The 22,645-nt window shown below is 41.4% G+C and overlaps 2 protein-coding genes across 3 annotated transcripts in view; one reads left to right on the top strand and one right to left on the bottom strand.

Annotated features, from left to right (window-relative positions):
- LOC137298997 (tripartite motif-containing protein 2-like) overlaps positions 1 to 5,678 on the top strand; it is a 72,712-nt gene extending 67,034 nt beyond the window's left edge. Inside the window, exon 5 of the mRNA XM_067831458.1 lies at positions 673 to 5,678. Within this exon, the coding sequence (XP_067687559.1) occupies positions 673 to 1,475 (803 nt within the window). The 3' untranslated portion in view covers positions 1,476 to 5,678. The remainder of the gene's footprint in view (positions 1 to 672) is intronic.
- An 866-nt stretch (positions 5,679 to 6,544) lies between these two features.
- LOC137297664 (alpha-glucosidase-like) lies at positions 6,545 to 21,385 on the bottom strand. Of its 2 annotated transcripts, none has more exons than XM_067829572.1 (11): positions 21,298 to 21,385; positions 14,760 to 15,192; positions 14,347 to 14,529; positions 13,758 to 13,888; positions 12,619 to 12,744; positions 12,280 to 12,405; positions 11,640 to 11,755; positions 10,980 to 11,175; positions 10,065 to 10,355; positions 7,415 to 7,566; positions 6,545 to 7,290 (listed from the first exon to the last, which is right to left on the bottom strand). In XM_067829572.1, the coding sequence occupies exons 2-11, from the start codon at positions 15,184 to 15,186 to the stop codon at positions 7,080 to 7,082; spliced, it is 1,959 nt and encodes a 652-aa protein (XP_067685673.1). In that variant the 5' UTR covers positions 15,187 to 15,192; positions 21,298 to 21,385; the 3' UTR covers positions 6,545 to 7,079. The 2 variants fall into 2 exon arrangements, with proteins under 2 accessions (XP_067685673.1, XP_067685672.1); XM_067829571.1 differs by lacking the exon at positions 21,298 to 21,385 and adding an exon at positions 17,249 to 17,379.
- Between the last annotated feature and the right edge of the window lie 1,260 nt (positions 21,386 to 22,645).

Raw genomic sequence — 22,645 nt, 5'->3', positions numbered from 1 at the left:
AATCCATGCTTGTCAGTAGAGGCGACCAGGGTGGTCAAAGCTGGCTGTCTTGACTGACAGATGTCATCGTATCCCTGGTGATCGATACTCACTCTCATTAACCAAAATTATGACGACTTCGATATTTCAGAAAGATACATGTAGTTCGGAATATGTGAAAAAGCTAATGTAAGGCAGTGCTGTTCAGCTATTTCATGTGCTTATGTTTTACGACGGAGCCACATCATACATTGATCTGTCTCTGTCAACCCACCCACACGACTTACCAACCTAAAACAGCTCACTCAAATTATTCACCTCTAGCGAAAAGTAGACTTCGCTAACCCGCGAGGATCCAGGTTAAAAATATTCTTCAGTAACCAATTCTAAGTCGATGCTCATGTTGTTGATCACTGGATTTTGTCGTCCAGACTCTATTATTTACAAGCAGACACTATTTTGCTGGAATATTGCAGCGTAAAACGAAATCCACTCACTCATTCACTTCATACGGGTGGCGTTAAATCACAATCACTCAATCAATCTTCTTGTTAATCGTCTTCTTCTGCGACTCCATCTAAACTTAATAAACGCCCAGGCTACAATCACAGCCACTGCTTTCCTACAATCACAGCTTTCACACTCATGGCAAATTCATGACGTTATTAATTCTGACTACGTTTTATTTTTCAGGCGACATCGTGGTGGCTGACACAGAGAACCACCGGATACAGATATTCTCCCCGGAGGGCGTGTTCAAGTTTAAATTCGGAGTTAAGGGAAGCAAGCCTGAACAAATGAATTACCCAATGTGCATTGCCATGACAACGGATGAGTGCATAGCATTGACTGACAGTGTTAACGCGTGTGTCAAAGTTTTCTCAGTGACTGGCGTATTCAAAGAAAAGTTCGGGGGGAACGATGTTTTCGAGTTTCCCTATGGAATAGCCATCAGCCCCGACAACTACGTCGTAGTTACGGATATATGTAAACACTCTGTTGTCGTCCTCTACCCAAGTGGGGGTGTTAGCCATACGTTCGGTTGCTATGGCGACGATGTCAGAGAATTTGACCATCCTTATTTCGTTGCTGTGAACAAAAACAAACAGATTATCGTCTCTGACGCTGGCAACAGCGCAATAAAAATCTTCCATTTCGAAGGGAAACTGCTGCGCACGTTTTCTCTGAACGAGTTCCGGTTACCGGCGGAAGAAACGTTTGTGTCACTTCAAGGCCTATGCACAGACACCGATGGCAATACTATTGTCATATGCAACAGTACCGTGTACATCCTGACCAAGAATGGACGGCTGTGGGAAATATTCACTCCAAAAGACGGACTTTCGTCACCAAAATGTGTTACGTTCTCTCCCCTGGGCAGAGTCGTTGTGACTCAGTCAAACTTTGACGACCGACATGAAATGTGCATTTATAGGTACAATGTTGAGGACTACAAACCATTGAATACATTAGTATACTATGCTATTTCTATTTAATGCTTATTATAGTAGTGTTGCTTAGAGTAGTGGACTATTAGCTGCGTATAGATATTATACTGAAGAATGTGCCATACGAGTTTGTTCTGATTATTGTTGACGGTGACTGTGAGATCATTGGTTTGTTCCAAATACACACGTGGTCGAGCCTCGTTGTCTCGGATGTGTCGAATTTCCGGTTTTCTGGAACTCAGAGCCTGGTCCCGACAAACGTACAATATGTGTAATTATTTTAACCCGGACCTGTCGAAGAACTCTAGATGTTCGGTACAACGGAGTTCGACTGTATTGAATATACATATTTCTTTTTCAAAAGTACGGATGTGTGTTATATGAATACTATCATGCCTTTCTATCAAAATCATATACATTTATATGTGTTTGTTAAATACTTTTACATGTAGATACCAAGTTAAGACATGTTCAACATAGTATATACCAAATGATAGCAAATAGTTGGTATGGCGTGAAAGAAGATATACTGAGCAGGAAAAGAAACGCACGTTTAAGAAATGAAATCTCATAAGGTAAACTTTCATGGTTAGGTCTCCTACGTGAGTTACGTTTCTTTTGCAGTTCAGTATATTACCAATATCATTACGTCATTATTTCATTGACAAACATGTGTTTGATTTACCTGCCTGTCATCAATCGGACAAGGCTCACTGAGAGCCGATGATGGTGTTGACTTTGCACAAGCATTGATATGTAAAAGCTGTACAATGTCACAGCAGTCTCAGGCCTTCTTATTCATTCGCAGCTAGACATGTGATCTGTCTTCTGCGAAACACGTCTGAATGGCGGAGTGGTGATATTGCCTAGCTGTTTTCTCAACCATTTTTATCATATTCATGTTGACACACCGTGTTCGTTGGAGTGGTATGATGACATGAAGCCGAGTGATCAGTCTTGCAGCCATTAAGACTAATTACAACTTTGATGACCAACAATGTTGATCAAAGGCCTGACCTTTGATGGGTGATGAAATTGATTTTAGGAGAGCTTCACTGGAAATCACTTAACGGAAACATAATGCTTTGTCTTAACTTACTTTAACTCTGCTGTAAAGGACAGTGAAAATATGAATGGACCGCTGAAAATGCGTTGTGACACCGGGTGTTCGCGGAAAGGGTGAAATGGAAGATAAATGAGATAGTGCTCATTAAGTCAGCATCACTCCTCATCTCATCATCACTACGGTTACCTTGGTTATGTCTGATACTGATCACTGGGTTGTCTGGTCCAAACACCATCATTTACCGGCCGCCACCATTCAGCCGTAAATATTGCTGAGTCCGCAAACATGCAAGACCTTGGTTACCCTGGCAACGGATGCTTTTGCGCTGTATCATTTATAGGCAGATGGACATTGTCTTGAGATATTGATTTTGTTCATTACAGCGTGTACTACACACGCAGCGGGAAGGCATCCATTAATTTGCAGTTTTTATTCTATGTTTCGCAAGCTGTTATTGATGTGGAGCAGAAACTTCTGTTTAGCTGTCAATTGCATTTACTATGCACATCTATTTATTTTTAATGAACACCTCAATGGACCTAACGTACTTAACCCATTCTTACATATGTATGTACCATGATTACAATGGTTACATTAGACATTGAACCGATCATTAATCACAAAATGTGGTAATATATTTTTATTGGGTATTGGTAAAATCGTACAAGTTAAAAGTATTTCTTGTGTCAGGCGCATTTCTGAATTCAAGTTTGTTATTTGTTTTCTCGATTACTTGCCTCCTCTCGTGGCAGGGCATTTGCTCGATTACTTGCCTCGCCTCGTGGCAGGGTATTTGCTCGATTACGTGCCTCGCCTCGTGGCAGGGTATTTGCTTGATTAAAAGTAACACGAAGTAGTTTTAGTTATCTGACGTAACATTTGAACCAAATGAAGTGAAGGGTTAAAATAGGAATATATTTCCATCTAGGTACTACGTGGTATAACCTTAGTGCACAAGGAATTATTTGGAGACAGAAATAAGAATGAAAAGTACACCCTCTCATCATTTTATTTCTCATTACTCACTAGTCAGCAAGCACTGGTATTCTATCATAGAGTGTGTGTTTTATGGAATATTACACCACTGAAAACTTTCATCATAACCAACAATGTATTTGTGTATCTGTGTACTTAAAAAGTGATCTATTTTAACATAAAAGGTTTATTTTCGAGGCTGTGTCGAATGATCGCTATTTACATGTATACTCAACTACCTTCACTCTGAAAACTGCTGAGCCGTTGTCAGTGCAAGGGATGTAACTCTGTAAGGTTTAAACGTCCGATTGGGACGACACATTTGTTTCCTTTTGCGTTTGTATCTATTTCATTTCTCTCAAGTCATTCGTCACCACTCGACCCTTTCCGTATATTCCGCTATTTGGATTGTCTCGGAATGACGCGAGCTGGTCTGTTAATGGCACTTACAGGCGGATTTAGAGCATGCTTGCATTAGTGAGGGTGTTTCAGTTCAAAGCGACGATTTTTTCTTCAATCCTGAAAAAGTGAGAGACCCAGTTTAGGGGGTTTGGGGGGTATTTTCTTTTCAGTAGGGAAGCAACAACTATGAATTCCAGATTACAACGTAGACTTAATTTCAGAAATGCCTTAATGGCGGCAGGATTAAAAATTCACGTTTGTGGGTTTCTTGCTATTGTTTTCGTTTAACCTAGTAAACTGGAAAACTTCGTTTCAAGTGACGTAAGCTAGTTTGATGATTTTGACCAGTCGGTGGTATATTGAGATGTATCTTTTGTATACAGCTGTCCAGAACAGCATACAGGCAGGGTATCATCACCTGGCTAATAATGCAGGTTTCAGATTGAGGAGGTTTCCATGTATACAGGATTCAGAAAAGGAGGTTCCATATGAACAGGGATCAGATTAACGAGGTTCCTATATATGTCGGTGTCATTATAACGCGGTATCCATATGACGCAGCGTTCAGGTTAATGAGATTTCAGTGTATACAGGTTTCGGATTTGATTGTAATTTCATTTTCTTAAAGAGAAAATATATGTATCTGATGTGTGAATCTCCGCTCTCATTTGAACACCTACGAGTATATATAGAGGGTAAAAGTAATGACTTGTGAACACTTTGTCGCTGGTCATTTTGATTTAAACAAACTGTGTCAGTATAGTCAGTATACCAGTCAATATATTCTACCTACTAAAGAAAGTATCAACGTAAAAATACATATAACTATACATTTAACGAACGATATCACAACGTTACAAAAACTCAGTCACCACACAAGTATGATGAACAGGAACGATTTTTATGGATAGACAACATATTTATTGCAGTGGTGGCGTCGTTTCGGTGCAGATGCCAACACCGTTATCAAGCAAGTGATTCAAAATCGTTCCTGTTCCTCATACTAGCTTCTGAATTGTACTCGTGCAAGTAACACGACAATAATACCGGTATTTAAGAATCATCATTGAATTGATTGTTTCTTTGCTTTGTCTCTTGGCTATAATCAAACAATCAACGTGGATGTGTACTCTCTTTTGCCCGTCAGTTTACTTCCTAAACACATAACTTTGTTCAATCGTGCATGTTATTCAAGACATTTCCCATGATGCATACTTACGCTTATCTATGTACGTCCTAATTTGCAATACATTTGCATTTGCCGCAACAGCATTTGCAAAATCTTGTTCAAATGAAATTTTACTTCAATAGTGTTCATATAATGCTTATTCTGAATTTATTTAAAGTAATTTTTATTCCCGTATACATAGACGTTGAATTTGAAATACTAATGAAACACTATACATACATGTATACTATTTTCATGGTGTTCAATATAATATTCGTTGACTTTCCGATAAAGCTATGTACAGTTCCCATCCGACTCTCATTACATATATGAACGTCTTTGCCTTGAAGTAATCAATGTCTCGCGTAATTGTACATATATCCTTGTACTATATGGTTGTATTTGCACGTGAAAATGAGCTTTCCTATGACGGTAAAACACAACGAGTAGAACTCATTTAGCCTCATGCTCAGAGTGTTCATTTTATGCCCTGGGTGGTCTTAAGTGTTTTGATATTTTATTGATGCTCTAAGTGCTTATATGTGCTGAAGTGAATGACGTTTTCCATTTTGTTTGTACAGAACTTTTACACACTTGAAAGGTATCTGTTAATCTTTTGCGATAAAAGTTTCTTATTTCATCTGATACGCTTTGTTGTTGTCAATTCAGAAAATCAGTTGATATGTCTTCGCTGGGGATCATAATGACACCCCTGTAACAACGCCCATGTGATGGGGTTGAGTGAGTGAGTACTGTTTTACGCCACTTTTAGCAATATTCCAGCAATAGTACGGCGGGGGACACCAGTAATGGACTTCACACATTGTACCCTTGTGGGGATCGAATCCGGACCTTCGGCTTGACGCTTAATCACCCCACCAACCCAGATGAAGACCAAAATGATGGTGATGATGATGATGATGATGATTTAGCAAGAACATTTTACAGAGCCTACTCACTCGGGGTGAATTATTTGAGTGGACTGTTTTAGGTTTGTAAGTTGCTGTTGGGTGGGTCAACAGAGACAATGTGTGAAGTGGCTTCACAGTAAAACATGTTATAACACAACACCGCTCCTTTACATTCCAAACTCGATGTATCTTTCAGAAATACGTACACTGAATGCACACTCGGTCTAAATATCAGCGATAGCTGGTCAAATAGGATGTTTTAGTATATATTCACGGCGGGGAACGCCAGAAATGGGACATTGTACGTATGTGGGGAATCGAGCCCGTGTCATCAGCAATCATTCAGTGAAAAATGCTTACGATAAAGACAAAACGAACTTTTTGGAAGCGGTTTTGCGTCTCGTTTAGCAACATTCCAGCAATATCACGGCGGGGAACCCAGAAATCGGCTTCTTCTAGCCATTAAGCTACCCCACCGTGCCCGATGTGAGAAGACTATCGATAGAATACGGTTAATAAGACATATCTCGAAAAACCAAAAGTTGTAACAAATGCCGATGACTTTCCTTAAGATTATAACGAAACAAAGTTTGTATTTTGGGTCAAAATATAATTTTTTATTTACCCAAATAAAATTGTACAAATTCATCAAGTAGACATTAATGTCATATATAAAAGGATTTCGCTCGAGACATGGATATCTAATATCATGTGAATGTCGAAGTGCCATAATGCTTCGAAAACTGAAGTGAAACAGGAACTTTAACTTTCTTTCGGGAAGACATCTAAATTCACTCCAAATATGTAGGTACTATTTTCATTACTTTAAGCACTTCGCTTCATGTGTAGAATTGTGTTAAAATTCTGAAACGTTTTAGTGTCAGGAGTCTTTGCTGTGGGAACAGTAGCATTTAGTTCTTCGTTATATATTGAGAAAAGAACGTAATATATTTTGAAAACAAATCCCTTAGCAATACTGTTTTAGTCTGTTTCCATATATTGCATACTGCTCTGAATATAATATAACATAATCATGAATGCACGTGAAGGGATACAGTTGTCCTCTGGTAAGTACACATTATGCATTCTGTCGTACTGAACTTCGGACATCTCCGTAGGACTTCGTGGTGCTAAAGCTCCTTGGCGACATACTCCCACGACAGGACCACCCCCTGATAAGGACCGAGTTCCAGACTGGCACACTGGGCAGTACCGCCGACTTGCAGCTTGACACCGTTTTCGGTCGTCAGCTCAACATCGGCTGACTCCGGAATTGTGTCGTGGGTGTCCGTGTATTTCCGGGTTTCCGTCCCACTGCCGAAGTTAATAGCGACAAGGAATCTGAAAGCAGTGAAAGTATTGTAAAGTGACAGGCAAAAAGTTTAACAGCCAAGAACTTGCAACTCAAGGATCTATGATACACATTCAGTATTAGTATTTGTAAGCAGCGATTATACGCCATTACCCTTTCTCGCCGTCGTACTCTCTGACGAATGACATGACGCTGCTGTCAACGACGGAACGGAAGTAGTCTCCGTATTCGAATGACGCCTGGCCTCGCAGCTTCGTCAGGTTCTTGAACAGGTGCATCAAAGACGACTTGCTCGTCTTCTGGATCTGTGAACAGCAATATAAACACAAGATGCATGGTGTCAAAACACACCCTGATCAACCCGTTCATACCCATCACGTAAAGAAACAGAGGGCGTGACTGTTCATGCCTGAAACTTCATAATGGGTTTGCAGAGTTGTGCCCCTTGTACCACACCCCTACTATTACGTACTACCTTACCAATTTTACAACCCAACTACACCTCCCGCCAGGACTAACTGAGCCCTTGCAACGTAATTTAACCTCGAACAGGCACGAGGCAATCCATTTTTTCTCATGTAAGTAAACTCATGGGCAAAAGAAACTTATCACTTTAAAATTTCCATTTACGCTTCTAAACAAAACTGAACTAGGTAAAACATACTGAGAAAACATTCGCTAAAACACATTTTTAAGCTGAGTAGCAAGCAAAAAACCCGAGATATTGTGATTTTCGTGAAAGCACGAAAAACAGTGAAAAAGGTTTTTTGAGTGTAACCAAAAGTTCTCGTGCACATTGGTTGCATAAATACAGCTGTTCGACAGTGCAATCATGCATTATCAAAAAGCATATCAAAGTTATGCCACGACTGTCATCGGAGCAACGCAATAGGGCCATCGGTATGGCCCATATGGGGGCGTCACAACGTCAGATTGCCAGAACATTCCACTGCAGCCAGGCAACAATCAGCAACCTCCTGAGACGTTTTCAGCAGACAGGTCAGACCACTGACCGTCCAAGATCAGGTAGACCAAGGGTTACGACGCCCGCCGAAGACCGCCATATCCGTACGATACACCTACGGAACAGATTCGTCACAGCGACGTCAACGGCGACCACAGCCTTGGGACACCGCATCAGCAGACGAACCGTACTAAGACGTCTCCGTGCTGCTGGTATCAGAGCTCGCCGTCCATTCCGTGGAATGCCCTTGACCCGCCAACATTGTCAACGTCGGCTGCAGTGGGCACGAACAGTACGTCGGTGGCAGCGACGTGACTGGCAGAGAGTGCTCTTCACTGATGAAAGTCGTTTCAACTTGTACAGAAATGATGGCCGAGCCCGTGTATACCGACGTAGAGGTGAGCGATTGGCGAGGAACTGCATTCAAGAGGTGCACCCATTTGGAGGAGGTGGTATCATGGTGTGGGGTGGGATTTGTGCTGATCAGAGGACACAGCTTGTCATCCTGCATGGAAATCTGACAGCCCAAAGGTATAGGGACGAAGTCTTGAGGCCAGTTGTTTTGCCCTTTGTGCGTCAACAGCCAAGAGGTGTTCTTTTGCAACAGGACAATGCACGTCCGCATACTGCCAGAATCGTTGAAGATTACCTCAACAACGCCAACATCAACGTTTTGCCCTGGCCAGCACGTTCCCCAGACATGAATCCCATTGAACACCTCTGGGATCATCTCGACAGACAGCTAAGACAACGACAGCAACCACCAGCAAATCGCCAACAATTGGAGCAAGTTCTCTTGGAACTGTGGCAGAGGATTCCTCCTGACGTCATCAGGCGTTTGACGACATCAATGCGGAGACGTGTACTAGCGTGCATTGATTCAAGGGGTGGACACACTAGGTACTGAGTGCTCAGACACTTCCAAGATTCAGTTTTCCACACACTCTGTGAATGCAATCCTCTGTGTAAACTTTCACGTCCACCCCATGTGTCATCTACCTCACTTCCTGCATGCATGAACATTGACAGGGCATCAACAAATACAGTTTTTGCTGTGTAAATGGCTTATCTTTCTTATATAAACATTCTTTCTGACATTTTTTTGTTTTTGTCGTTTTTAACACAAATAATGTCGGGTGATAAGTTTCTTTTGCCCATGAGTTTATGATCGTTTCCAAACCTTTATTTTTAGACAACATTGAGGACTTGCCCAACATATTTAGCAAGAATCACCGTTTAGGCCGTTTTTTTTCTCTTATAATGGCAGCTACGTACGCCCCTGTAAAAGATGAGACGGGATAAGTAGATGACAGTTTTCTAAACTCCTCAGGCACCATTTCATTACAGTCGTAAAGAACCGCCAACAGATCACTAACATACCCCTTATAGTACGGCGCAAAGGCGCTCAGAAACGACAGGCTGTATTGCATATTTCCACAACAGTACAAGATATATACCATTTTGCATTCGGTCATCGGCTATAATGGTTTTCAAATGCAAAAATTATGAATTTCGCTGAATGATTCACTCATTCATATTTGAGATTGGCTGATTCATCTGCCCAGAATGTCACAACGAGGTATGAATGAAGTCAAGCATATGATTATATTAAGATTAAAGTATTGAATGAAGCAGTGTTAATCCCATGTCTTCCACTCACTTCCAGGGGCGGTCGGGTAGCCTGGTGGTTGAAGTGTCTGCTCGTGACACGGAAGACCCGGGTTCGACTCCCCACAGGGGTAAAATGTGTGAAGCCCATTTCTGGTGTACCCCCGCTTTGACAGTGCTGGAATATTACTAATAGCGGCGTAAAACTAAACTCATTCTTTCCTCACTCACCTCGACTGCATTTTGGCCCGTGAAGTCGTTGACCGTCATCCACGTAGTGCATCCTACGGTGCAATTGGATGGAAATCCTCCGTAGGTCGAGTTGTCCCACCGCATCGGAGCTCTCATTGGCTGCTGCCTTTCCCAGGCATTGCCTGGAGCTAGATCGGAGTTTACCATACCGATCTCGTCGCCATAGTAATAGAATGGCGTCCCTGGCAACAGCATTGACAGCATGAGGAAAGCTCGTGTCATGTTCCCGCCAAGCCGGCCTGCAATACGATTCGAATTTTCATCTCCACCCTGAAACAAATGATATATGATTGTGTAATTCACGATGACCACGATTAATGAGTGACTTGCGTTCGTATTAATGCTGATAACATTGCAGGAATAACGCCTTTAGCTAGGTTATCGGGATGGCGAGGTAGCCATGTACTTAAAGCGGCCGTTCGTCACGTGGAAGGGAGGGTTCAATTCCCCATATGGGTACATTTTGTGATGTCCATTTCTGCTGATATTCGACGTGGTATTGCAGGAATATTGCTGAAAGCGGCTTAAACAAATACTCAGGTTATCATCCTGGCTGTACTGACCTCGACTTTCAGGTTCACACATGTTGAAGTACATGTAGTCAATGAATCGTTTATGTAGGTCTCAATGAAATTGTCTTGCCCTTTACCATATTCCATATGCCTGAGATCCGGGAATGGATCGTCAACTTTTTTATTGTCTGACGCAATCCGGGTCTTCAGCGTGACGAGCGCACTCTTCAACCGATAGGTTACCCAACTGCCCCTTAACGTTTTTGGAAAGGCATATTGACGATGACTACCCTGTAACATGGCTGCAATGGCAGTCGTTGCGTCATTATGACATTTCGTCGCAAGTTAGCGTCTTGTTAACGTCACAGGAATCGGAACCTACCATCCAGTTGGCCCAGCGTCCGGCGGGAAGGTTGTCCATCCAACGACTGACCACTCCGGACACCACATTTCCATCGTCGCCTTGTTTCAGATCCAGACAGAACCGGTTCAGAGGAAAATCGACGCCGTCTCGGTTGAAGTAACCATAGTAACTCATCGTCAACTCAGTTGCGCCCATAATATCCGCAAACAGCATTCTGGGAAAAGTGAGTTTAGCTTTACGCCGCACTCGAGTCTGGCGAGTGATCAACATGAGCATCGATCAACGTAATTAGGTACCGATGACACGTTTGAGCCATGTCTGCGAGCATGACCACCCGATTCCTTTCGTCGCCTTTTAGGACAAGCATGAGTTACTGAAGATCAATTCTAACCTGGATCTTCACGGGTAGATACGTTATGAAGAACCGTTGTTCCTTGTTATGCTGATGTAAGTGGGCGTTATGGGCTGTCCTATTATAATATATGCCTAATATGTTCACCCGCGACTGGAGTTGAGGATATTGAAAATTAATTAACCTGCACGGTTTTTTTTAAATTTCTTTTGAACTGGAATATATGACACTATTCTACCCACAGTGCTGATGAACCTACCATCACCAGTTACAGTTTACCCATGGACGCACGTTCTGTGCCCTTGAAGGAAATCGAAAAGAGGTACCTGTATTTGTTAGTTTTGTTTCCAAACTCGTCCAGGAAGTAGCGCCACCTGGCCAACATGTCGTTGATTTCCCGCAGACCGTATGTGTAGGTGTGATTTAAATAGTCATAGTCGTTCTGGACAAAAAACAAATGCATTCGGGAACAATACAACAAGAGGCGAAGAATAATAACAGGTTTCAACATTCCACGGATGTTACATTGTTTGTTTATAGAGGTACTAAACGCTCGTTCAAATAGAACAAACAGTTTCTGTATGAAACGACAATTTACCGTATTTTTGTGTGTGTGTTAACTTCGAACTATTTCTTTCAAAATACTCTGATAGTAAATATTTAACTGTCCCCTCAAGACCCACAATCACACATGTGATTATCAAATGTTCATCACATGTGTAACACGTTTTACTAGTTACATGAACTTGGTTCGATTGAAATAATGTTCGGACCGATAGAGGGTGCGATAGTCGATTTAACGCAATGTGGCATGAATTCATTCGGACGTTTTTATTTAATGTAACTTACTTGCAATAAAGTACTTTTTTTTTAGAAAACTGTGCGTGATATAGTGTCTTTAATACTGATGTTATGTATATATATTTCTCAAAGGGAGACATCCAGATAGAATGACGTCAGAATTACCGGGTTCTGTGTCAGGTTGGCGGAAGAGGGCATTTCATCCCTCAGGTCATAATCCTCGAACAAGTATCCACTGCCCCGGATGTAGAAACCATCAACTCCCTTCTCGAGCCAAAATTGCAGGATTGCCTGAAGCACACGTAAAATAAGACCATGTTTTACGCAATCTTCACAAAACTGCTTACTCAGCGTCGCACATTGGTCTGGGTTGAGCTGAACGTTGATTCTTTTCACACAGCTGAGAAATATGTCATAGATACACACTGTAAGGTATACGATCCTTCGCAGAGGTGTGTTTTAGACTTTAATAATTTGATCGGGGAAAAGGAAACATTCACGCACCTGTAGTTCGTCCTTGACCTCTGAACTTCTAAGGTTAAGGTCAGGTTGATCTACACGGAGCTGATGCAGGTAGTACTCGCCTCGAGAGGAATCGTTTGCCCAAGCCGAATCACCATACACAGATAGCTGCAACCAGACCAGAACAATGGTTCAAAATGTCATTATTTATGCAATGCTAAAATATTATAAGAAATCATTTGTTTTGTTCAACGCCGCTTGTTGCTATATCATGGCTGCGCTGAGTGAGTGAGTTACGTTTTACGCCCCATTCAGCAATATTTCTGCTATATAGCGGCAGTCAGTAAATAAAAGAGTCTGGACCAGACAATTCAGTGATCAACAGCATGGGCATTGATCTATGCAATTGGGAACTGATGACATGTATCAAATAAGACAGCGAGCCTGACCACCCGATCCCGTTAGTCGCCTCTTATAACAAGCAGGTGTTACTGGAGACCAGTTCTAACCCGGATCTTCGCGGGTCAGCTTTGGACTACACACACTCCAGTGCTTGACATCATGAGCACCTGTGTATGGCATCAACAAAGAGATTTAGTCTGACCATCCTATCCCGTCAGACTCAAACACAAGGGTACACAGCGACAACTACAGCAACACCATGGCGACCAGGAGCACCACTCATATACTACTCAACAGAAGTTAAGAACAGGCAACTAAAACAGGAGTTTGCTGTATTGTGCGAATGTTTGAGGCAATTGATTTTCCATTAGTGAGGATACTGGATTGAAGAGTCTTAAAACATTTGTCATCAGTTACACACGTCGGATTTTTGACATTGACAGGTTCTCCACATTTTAATACATATGATGCGTCAGCGGAGCAGAAGGAGCTCTCGTCATGTACGGCACTTATAAACAGCAATACAATATTGAAGTACGGTGCCCATTTCTGGTGCCCCCGCCGTGATGGAATAGTGCTAAAGCGGCGTAAAACCAAGCTCACTCTCTTACTTTAAGTATAGTTAATTACCGTTATAACCAGCTGACGAGAAATTTTCTATTTTCCCCATCAGTTGTTCGGCATGCATATAACGTACTACTGTTAATACGAACTGAAATTAGTCGGCCCATCGATATGACCGTACTGTACATATATTTCTCAGGCCCTATTATGCTTACCCAGTTGTTGGGCTTGTCCTTCTGCCAAACATAGAAATTCTTCTTGGGGCTGGAGGGGTTCCTACTCTCCTGGAACCACACGTGTTGGTCGCTGGTCAGGTTGGGAATGAAATCCAGGAGAAGTTGCATCCCTGAGGTCAAAGGTTACAGGTGAAAGGTTATACCATTACACACAGAGTTGTGGTATTTAAGGATCTCGGATGGACCTGAGTACCACATTCTCGTGAAGTAAGCGGGGGAACTGGCTTGTAAAACTAGCTCTCGCTCTCGCCCTCTCTCGCCCTCTCTCACCCTCTCTATTTCCCTCTCTCGCTCTCCCAGTCTCACTCTCTGCACACTCACCTTACCTACCAAATAAAGTAGAGACATGTACACATTTTTTGTGACCTGTAAGTCAAGATCATAACGATTTTGTTCTTTTTTAAACGTAACACTAAAACAGTTGGTATGTACTTTCTTTAGTCAGTTTAAGAGGACATCGGGTTCACTTAGAGGATGACCTGCGTAAGGGGGTCTAGACATGGTAACTTTGGTGTGGAAAGTTTAATAAGTAAGTGAGTATGTAAGTAGTAAGGACAAATAGACAAACCCCTGCTGTGAGTCTCGTTCAGAAGACTCTCGAAGTCAGCTAGTGTTCCATATTCACTAGCAATGGCCTTATGGTTCGTGACGTCAAACTCGGTATCTGCGTTAGGCACTGTTTCGAAGACGGGAGACAATGAAATGGTCCCAACCCCCAGTTCTGACAGGTAGTCCAGGCGCTGAGTGATTCCTGTGGTTCACAACAAGGCTTGGTATTTGTCAGTCAGGAAATACATCTTTAATCTTAAGATTTATTTTCAAAATTTGTTATGATGTAAAAATTCTTTTGGGAGAGAAAGTGTGGAATGTCCTTATTTACTTAAGAAATAACCAGATGTACTGACGAGCTAAATAATTGTAAAGCTGTCTTTTTTCAAGCTTTTAGCTCGCTGTTCAAAACATTTGATCATGAACACCTACCCTTGATGTCTCCAACGCCGTCTCCGTTGGAGTCCTGGAAGCTGCGGACGTAGATCCTGTACACCACGGTCTTCTGCCACCACTCATGCTGTCGTGGTGCGCGACATCGTGGGTAGATGAGGACGAGCGCGACAACGGTGATGATGAGTGCTAGCCACCCCAGCAGAATAATTGACATGCAGACGTATCTGAGACGGCGCCATAGTGGCTTGGATGAATGGCGCAGAAGGTCCTCTTTACCCATCCCTCGGTAGGGGGTGTCCGAAAAACCAGTCGGTCGGTCATAGTTGTGTTCATTCTTAAGTTTGAGACCGCTATCTGAATTGAAGCCTGGATTATCGTAGCTCACTGCATCATCTCTCTTCCTCAGCCCGGTGTCGGAATCAAGAGGTTTATGGGAGACGATGTAGATCCCAGTCTTGTCCATCTCTAACTGGAGGAACAGAAAGAAATTCTTAACGTCAAACCGCCAAAAACGTTGAAAACGTCAATGACAGAGAAAAGTCGATGACAAGTCTCAGATACTCCAAAGGTACAATGGAAATCGTAGCTGGAGGACCATGAGGACTAGAATAATTTAGCACATGCGTAGATCATGCTTAGCACAAAAATCGCTTTACGCGGACCAAGATGTGAGCATGTATGGCTCGGTAACACCTGAGATCTACCATTCTCCGTTCACCCAGCAGAAAATGGGTACCCGGTAAAATAAGTAGCTCGAGCGACTATGAACTTTCAAACGCATAACAGGCAGCTTGGCTTATCCGGGATAATAATGATCAGATTGTGCGCTTCGAGCAGGGCATCTAGCCTGGAAAAGGCGTGTATTATTAGTAATATCAGTATCATCCATACTAGCCGAGAGTACTCTCTCTCTCTCTCTCTCTCTCTCTCTCTCTCTCTCTCTCTCTCTCTCTTGATCGATCGATCGATGGTGGCACCAGTCATAAACACACGCAAGGGCAAGTCAGTTGTTGGAAATCCACGGGAGCATAAGGTTACATAAGGTTCCCATGTTTGCAACATATTTCGTAAAGCAAGGCAAGCTCCTGTTGGAAAAGAGTGTCACATTAATATTGATAACATAGATTTTTACAACGTGGCGTGAATGAACCGAAAGCTTATGTGTAATTTCTCATACACGTCGGTTGTATTTCGTTCAGTTGTTCTATTTTATAGCTCTATATGGGAAGACAATGGTTATTGTGACAATAGCACTCCGTGTGTGTGCCATTGGGAACCATATAAACAACAACGGAGAAACATATTTACACACTAGTCGATACCACACTGTTCCTCATAGCCTCAACGTAGAATACATTCTGGACGTCTTCAGCGTGAACACAGTCGGGTATTCACCGTTTGTGGCGTGAATGGCGGCATATCGACTTGAGCTGGATATATGTCGATATACCGGTAAACAACACAACGCCCTATCTTCAAAACACATTCGACACTAAGTATTGTTTATGTTGTATAGACATAACAGTGTAAGTCCACACGACTAGTCAAACAGGCTTAGTGTGTTACTTGCTGCGCTGAAACCATCTTAGAGTGAGCGTATTGATAAGACACACAACTGTCTGCCTACGGTAGTGTTTGACAAACTTTTAAATATGAATGTAGGACATGGGTACGTGGCCTGCTTGTACATACATTGGAATATGTAAGTGACTAAGACAGTGCAAGGTCATATTTTTGTTTCGTGGCAATCCTGAGAAACAAAGACTAAATTTTTATCGTTTGACTTTGTAATCAACTTGAAAATATTCAGTGTTTCGCAGCTGTAACTGGCTTTTCCAAATACATGTTAATCTGATTAATTCAATCACTTATTCATTCGCCTGTTTTGTTTGATTCTTGTTTACCGCCGCACTCAGCAGGATTCCAGGTATATGTCGGCGATTTGTACATAATCAGGTCTTAACCAGACAACCCAGTGATCAACATCATGAGCGTCAAATGGGATACGATGACATGTGTCAACCAAGTTATCGCGTCCATTTAGTCACCCACAGACTAATGCTTACTCCCTGAATATAAAATTTTGTAACATTTTACAAAATTGTAACAAAAAAAAACCTACTTAAATTGAAAAAAAGCCCAAGTCCTACCAGTGATTAAGGATTTGCTTCATACAGATCCTCAGCACTGCACGAATGGCTAGGCTGTAGGGAACATAATGTGATTAAGGGACTGTGAGACACTAAGTCACTCCTTACGACAAACGCTGGTAACTGAAAACCAAATGTAACCGGATCTTCGAGGTTGCCCCTAAAGAAAGTATGGTACTGATCAATTGTTTCTGGATTTGGTCAGCTTTTTCTGTCCTTAGAAACATCTGCTGCCTCAACTCCTTAACGTTAAACCCGATTAATCATGACCACCATTACACGATCAGAAAGCAAATATTCGTTAAATTACCTTCATACATATCTAAAATGCATCTATCTACATGGCAATCAGACATCTTGCTACACTGAACTAACCTCAGTTGCTACCTCTGAAGTCGTCACGGTGTCTGACCCTAAAGTCGACATGGTGTCTGTCTCGTCTCCGGACGATGTGCGTCTGACTACAACTGGCCTAAAGCACCCTACTCAATCTACCCACGTGATCTAAACCTTTATCTACCTCCTTGTCTCTGATGTTTTGTATCCCCCGTCTGACATATCACACCGTGCGTGATTTGTACTCTCATTGTGTAAACATGTGAGGTCACATACATAGTTACATACTGTGCTGCATATGCGAACCGGCTTATTTGCATTGAATAAGTATACAATAATGCATCCTATAAGTATATTGTAAATTCTATTCGAATGTAAGTAATGGGGCATAGATTGAGCTGCTAAACGCATATTACCTAAAGGTAGATAAATGCATATATACAAATTTACTTTATTGCCTACTCCGATGACCGTATATGTCGATCACACATCACACATATGCTAATTTAATGCATGTGCGTATGCATGGATAGAATACTGATAAATGCATGCTACATTTAGTACGTTCGTGTACAAGTATTTTTAATCGATCAGGTGTCATCTTTATAACCAATGCGTCAAATTTTGAAAATTGCCCACGCGACTGCCATACATCCGTCTGCAAGCATTAGTAATCACCAACGCTTAATGAAACATACAGCTTTACAGATGACAACTTGTCAATTATTGCATAGAGTTGTTTGTTTCATTTGTCTCCAACTTCTATAATGCCGATCAAACAATTAATAGATAAAACTGTTTGAAATGTTTGTAGAATAGCTATGCGGTTATATAGCTTAATGTTTTGGTCGATGTTCATGTTCGGTAATGTTAGTGTACATAGATAATCCACGTGATACCACGACATTGACGGTAACGACACACGAGGTCATCACGACATCGTTTATAGATTAGGTATGCCATTATACACCATAGCCGGTCATAAACGAGTAGGCTATAGTGAGTGAGTTTATTTTTACGCCGCACTCAGCAATATTCCAGCCATATGGCGGCGGTCTGTAAATAATCGAGTCTGGACCGACAATCCAGTGATCAACAACATGAGCATCGATCTGCACATTTGCGAACCGATGACATGTGTCAACCAAGTCAGCGAGACTGACCACCCGATCCCATTAGTCGCCTCTTACGATAAGCACAGCCGCCTTTTTATGGCAAGCATGGGTTGCTGAAAGCCTATTCTACCCCAGGACCTTCACGGGTCACGAGTAGGCTATAACAATGCGAAAAGAATGTGACAGGATATTTAATGTGATTGTATATGCTGCTTGAGAACTGCTGGGCAAAAGGCCAATGTGAACTTGTTTGACTACTGGATTTGATGAAGCCTTACAAAAACGTTTCTAGGCGAAAATGGTTGCGGTCAGAATGCAAACTGAAGGTCTAAACCATACACGTTGTCATGGCACTCGTATTAAACAAATCGCCATGGAATAACTATATCTTGTCTGTTTTGGGTGTGCTTTTGTTTGTTTGTCTGTTTTGTTGCTTTGTTTTTGGGTGTTTGTTTTGTTTTTGTTGTTTTTTTTGTTTTTGATTTTTTTTATTTTTTATTTTATTTTGCTTTCTATTGTCAGACACAAACCATGGGTGTGTACTAGCCTTTTCCAGGCAGTGAAATTTGTATGTTTCTTAATATCTTCTGCATGTCGGAGGTTCTAAACATAATTCTGTTTCAATCGGCGACCTTTTCTGGTGTTTATGTCTGAATACTTTTAACAATTAAAAATTGGAAACAAAAACAACGTTCCTCTGGTACATATATTATTCAGATAATTGCAGTTATTCATTTCAGATATACCTCTTCCAAAATATCATATTTGATGTAGTTACAATGCAAAATAAAACAATAATTATTATTCATGCATCCAAACTCACACGAATAAACATAATTATAAAACAATGTACAACGATGTTCAGTTTACAAAAAGTATAAATGTTACTAACCATATCAATGGCGAGAGGATGATTCTGAAGTGACCGCAAAGTTTACGTTTGAAATTCAAATGTATTGCTCTAGTTTACCAGTCCTCTAAAACGCATCACAACATAACAGTACGGTATTACTTCCCTGGCAACATGTTGTATTGAATTCATGAGGAGGTTAGCGTAGGTCCGTTGGGATGCTCGAACTACACTAATTCAACAGTACATCCATGTTCAATGGAAAAAATACATCCACTGTAATTTCGTGTCAACAACTCACCGCTGGCATCGTTGATCCCATGTTAACTATCAACGGACTCGTAAACTCCCTATGCGGACAATGTTTTTCAGCTATAATGACCTATGAAACGCGATTTCAACAATTATTAGAATTCTTTACAGCATTTCTTGTATTGTTTGGTCGACGTGATTGTCAAGAACGCCTGCAGCTTATGCTGTGGTTTGTGTTAATCAGTGTCAAGCCAGTCACATATCGCGGATTTACCAACTGGGACTCAATGGAAACTACTGCTTTCACGGCAGGGGGTCGCCACACTTGCGGAAACGGTATGGAACCCTGCCTGAGAGCCGTGGTTGGTGTCGCGCACATCAGCTGCCGAGTTGTGCTCAATGACAACTTCTTCACATTTCACAGAGGACGGAACAAGGGCAATGGTCTGAAGATCCTGCACATTCGATCACGAAAATGTCGAAGATCATCATCATCATCATAGTCGTCGTCGTCGTCGTCATCATCATCGTCGTCGTCGTCGTTATCACATCTTCAATGCCGTCATCATCGCCGTCACCACCTTCATCGCCGTTGTCGTCGTCATTGCTATCTCCATCGTTATCGTTATCATCATCATCATCATCGTTCTTCCTCCTCCGCCTCCTCCTTATCATCGTTGTCATCCTCACCGTTATCTCCATCTTCATTATCATCATCATCATCATCATCATCATCAACACATCACCACCAGCATCTTTATCACGAGTTTGATAAATTATTATACTACCTGTTTAGCTACATGTATGTTGGCTACAAGGATCCGATCCTCTCCTGTTATTGTAACCGTTGTTATAATTATCATCATCAATAGTAGATGTGTTAGGAGCTTTAAGTTGTGCTATAATTATTTCCATCATCATATGCAGCTTTCTGTATGCGTTGGTTCGTTTTTGCATTCATTATTGTACTTGCGTTTCATGTCTATAGGCTTGTGTGGTGTTTTGAAACGTGCAGATTCTATAATTATTTATTGTACTGATGACTGGATGCTTTGACTTAATATTTTCACATGCTAACTATAAACGCCACGGGGCGATTAAAATAATTTCACGTGATGGTGTTCATTGAAGAGAGACATTCAAATAATACAGCCAAAAATATATCTGCCACTCCACAACTTTCTAAGAACCTCCTGTCCTCCAGCAGCATCAAAGTATATACAAGCCAACAATTACAATGAACGTGGCTGTTAGCAATGGTCTGTCTCACAGCCCCTGAACCGCATTATTTTCTCTTTCGCCAAATAATCTCTGCATTACTTAAGCCTTAAATGAAGCAAGTCTAGATTTCTTCGGGTTTTCCCATTTATCAAGAGCTCCTTTTCAGTTTTAAAGGAATCGTTTGTTTCTAATAAAATAGATATATTCAGAGACTATGCGTTAGTCAAGGTGGTAGCGGGCGGCTGTGGTTCTGTGCGCAGTTAAGACTCACTACAGCCTATAGTTCTTTATAGCTGCACAAAGATATGACCCAAATACACGCATGTCTGGACCGCACCCGAAACTCAGCCACGTTCAGACATGATGTATGTGCATACGTCTCGTATGCAAAGTTCATAATTCATACTCGGCTAAAACCAAAGTGAATAGAGAGGGTACTTAAGAAAATGCATTGCAACAAGTTTCACACAGTTTTATACTGAGCATTGTTAACCTATGACCCAAATTTCAAGTAGATTGTTAAGCCACTGATAACTCCGTGTCCACTGCAGGCGCGTCAGCTCGACGTATGAAGGTCGGGGATGAAGACGACAAAAAGTAAACAGAAGGTGTCACATGTGTAAAAAAATAAGAAATATGATGACACATACCTGTGTTTACAAACCTCGTGCAGCGCGCACACAGCAAACCTTCTACAAACTTTGTTATCTTTACAAGTAGGTCAATGGTATTCTAAGTAAAGGGGTGTCAGGTGTTGAAACAACGATGAACGATATTTAAGTTTGTTCAGCTACATGTATTGAGAACACATCTACATAATCTGCGCCTTACTAATACTTCACGTATGTACAGGACAGCAAGTAATGCTAAAAGTGTCTATTTAATACGAGCAATGTTACACTGTGAAGATGACACAAATAGACTCGCCCAGGTGAGATCCAGTTTGGTTGGTGAAGAATGCAAGGAAAGGCTTCTTCCGTCGCCTGTGTTGATATGTGAGGTCAGGGGTGACAGGTGAAAGGTCAGCCGTCCGCGCTGGTTCGTCACGGAGTTGGATTACCTGTAAAGTTGACGTAATGGAGATGGAGTGATACGTGACCTGGAATGTCTGTACTGTTGTATTGTCTGCTTAACTTCATAGAAAATACAACTGTAGGGGAACTGCATGCCTCAAAGATCACAGCTGAACCCTCATTTTACCCTCGACTGCACTCAATATAACCAGAATGAGTGCGACTGCCCAACCAAGAATAACTTACTGCCAGTGGGTTTTCCTCAAAGTAGGGTGGTACGCTACCCTCCCCATTTGTGTTTGTCCTTTGTACTATTAAGAATCAACCTTCTGTTTGTTTAAGGTGAATGTACATCATGACCATTCTGTTCTTCTTTCATTTTTGTTGGAGGATTTACTGTACTTTCGGCCAGAAGTCTTCTTCTAGGTACTAATACCTCCACGTTATAATCGAGTTATTCTCTTACAAGCAACTTGAACTCAATGGTGCATCAGATTTGTAAAGTCTATACTTGCGATATCACTGGTTTACTGACGTTTATTTAACGAATGGCTTTCATATAGTTCAGAGTCCAACAGATTTAATATAAGATACTTTAGTATCATAAAATGCCTTTGTATAATGAAGAACGAGGTCTTCTTCACATATTGCAAAAAGTAAAATATTATTCAGCATACCATCAAAAACAACATAGGATTCAAGTTTTAGAATAATCCTATCCTGGCACCTCTAAGGGACGTAACTCCGCACGAAACAAATGTCGGGGATAAGACCACTGGACCTGAAAATATGATATTATTAAGTATGATATTTATCATACCTGTCATTCAAATATGTCCTCATATACACTTAAAACAAGTAGGAGAACTTCATTTTTTTATTTACGATTAAATGTATATGGGAGATTTATAGGAGTTAATCAATGTTGATATGATAATATTGAATGTTTGGAGAGTGCATCACCATTTGCACTTCATTACAACCA

This window comes from Haliotis asinina, chromosome 10, assembly GCF_037392515.1.
Source record: "Haliotis asinina isolate JCU_RB_2024 chromosome 10, JCU_Hal_asi_v2, whole genome shotgun sequence".
Classification (NCBI taxonomy): Eukaryota; Metazoa; Mollusca; class Gastropoda; order Lepetellida; family Haliotidae; genus Haliotis; species Haliotis asinina.
Note: the sequence above shows the minus strand (reverse complement) of the source record. Positions and strands in the feature narration are given on the sequence as shown.

Excerpts from the sequence above, each read along its gene's own strand:
- LOC137297664 (XM_067829571.1), bottom strand. The coding sequence starts at position 17,299 with ATGTCGACTTTAGGGTCAGACACCGTGACGACTTCAGAGGTAGCAACT. Across the intron at positions 15,193-17,248 it reads CTTCAGAGGTAGCAACTGAG|TTAGAGATGGACAAGACTGG; the intron begins GTTAGTTCAGTG and ends CTGTTCCTCCAG. Across the intron at positions 7,567-10,064 it reads CGGGCCAAAATGCAGTCGAG|ATCCAGAAGACGAGCAAGTC; the intron begins GTGAGTGAGGAA and ends TGCTGTTCACAG.